The sequence below is a fragment of the Vollenhovia emeryi genome, unplaced genomic scaffold (assembly GCF_000949405.1).
Source record: "Vollenhovia emeryi isolate VEMERY1.0 unplaced genomic scaffold, V.emery_V1.0 DF946263.1, whole genome shotgun sequence".
Taxonomy (NCBI): domain Eukaryota; kingdom Metazoa; phylum Arthropoda; class Insecta; order Hymenoptera; family Formicidae; genus Vollenhovia; species Vollenhovia emeryi.
In genome coordinates, this window is record NW_011960103.1 from 1 (window position 1) to 1,947 (window position 1,947).

At 47.0% G+C, this 1,947-nt stretch overlaps 1 protein-coding gene across 1 annotated transcript; it reads left to right on the top strand.

Moving 5' to 3' along the window:
* The first annotated feature begins 41 nt into the window (after positions 1–41).
* Positions 42–1,941, top strand: LOC105560041 (potassium voltage-gated channel protein Shab-like). The gene has a single exon (XM_012008789.1). The coding sequence runs from the start codon at positions 492–494 to the stop codon at positions 1,584–1,586; it is 1,095 nt and encodes a 364-aa protein (XP_011864179.1). The 5' UTR covers positions 42–491; the 3' UTR covers positions 1,587–1,941.
* The last annotated feature ends 6 nt before the right edge of the window (positions 1,942–1,947 follow it).

A 1,947-nucleotide genomic window follows, 5' to 3' on the forward strand; every position in this document is an offset into this window, starting at 1 on the left:
TACTGTCGCGAAACAACTACGTTAATGATGTCACAAATAGGTGCTCTCGGTGGGCTGTTTTGACGTCACCATGATGCATAAAGAATGATTCAAAAATGATGTCATCTTGATGTTTTCACGACTAATATGTTCTACTTGGGAATCTCATACCCAATAGATTGTTTCGTGGTGATTTACGCTATAATTTTGGCAAAAAATAACGAATCAACATGAATGTCGATTGTGAATGTCCTTATATATGTACATATGTTTTATTTTTAGAAAATGATACAACAGAACCTTATTGGGTCGTGGAAAGAAGCTGGACGGATTTACGGATGAAACTGAAAAAAAAAACTGTAGACGAGGAGGAGGGGGACGAAGAAGAAGAATTAAACATTATTTATTCATTATCAGACAAACAAACAAGAATATCAATATCACGAAGGATAACCGCTTTGCAATTGCGTTGGTGGCCGACGACTTGAACCCGCCGTCGCTCGGCGTGTCTGATGCCGAACGAAAGACAGCTCGAGTTGGACAACACACTGGCGGACGGGGAACGTAATGATAGCGCCGTGGTTATCGGCCCGACGCTGTCATCATCATCGTGCACGGTGCCTTACATTGGCACCGACCAGGGCTACGTGTTCGAAGGTGGCGGTATGTCGACGTTGCAGCAGCTGGGTGCAGCCGGTCGCGGAAACACCGACTGCATTGGTGGCGGAGGAGATCTTGGGTTCGGTGCATCGATAGGAAGGTCGAGAAGTGGGCTAAGCAGCGGGATAGGACTCAGTGGTGTCAGTACTGGAGGAGCTACGGGAGTTGCAGGGATGGGTGGAGGAGGAGGAGGAGGAGGAGGAGAAGGCAGTGGTGGAAACATGAATAAAGAAGTTCGTTACACTCCATTTATGGCATCTGTAGGTCCGATTGGTACTGTGGCGCCGGTAAACCTGCAGTCTCTACCGCCACCGCCGCCGCCATCGCCGCCACCACCACCACCGCCACCACCCTTGCCGCTGCAGATGCAGCAGCAGCGTGCCTTTTCGAAGTCGATGACTTCCCTACCGCCGGAGCCGTTTATGATTATGCGGTCAAAGGCATTAAATCGACGCGTTTCGATTAATGTCGGTGGCGTGAAGCATGAGGTACTTTGGCGTACTCTTGAGCGATTGCCACATACACGCCTAGGTCGACTGAGAGACTGCAATACTCACGAGGCAATAACTGAACTTTGCGACGATTACTCCCTAATCGACAACGAATACTTTTTCGATCGACATCCTAAATCATTCAGCTCAATTCTTAATTTCTATCGCACTGGCAAGCTACATTTAGTAGATGAAATGTGCGTGCTTGCGTTTAGCGATGATCTCGCATATTGGGGTGTTGACGAGCTCTATCTTGAAAGTTGCTGTCAGCATAAGTATCACCAGCGCAAGGAGCACGTACACGAGGAAATGCGCAAGGAGGCAGAGTCACTTCGGCAGCGCGAAGAAGAGGAATTTGGTGAGGGAAAGTGCGCCCAGTATCAGAAGTGGTTATGGGATCTTCTGGAGAAACCAACCACCTCTATTGCGGCACGGGTGAGTCGCATCGCGGCTTAGAAATCGATTTGTGTGTGTACAGGCATGTGGCGATAGAAGACAATGCACACAAGAAACGTCACGCATCACCTGCTCTGTTGTGACGTCTGTCTAGCTGGCCCCTCACTTTATCAAAATTAAATTAAAAATTCTCAAATAATGCGCTATTTATGCGCTTTATAAGTCCACAAGAAAAAATTTTCCGCTCGTTTCGTTTAGTCAAAAAATTTTCTTTGTGTGGGATGAGTAGGCTGTCACTGAACCCTTCCCACGGGTTAATAACAACCCATTCCAAAAATGAATTATATAGGATTTACGCGCTATTTATGCGCTCTTATACTAGAGTAACTTTGATTTTTGCGCTGCAACCCATAAGGGACTT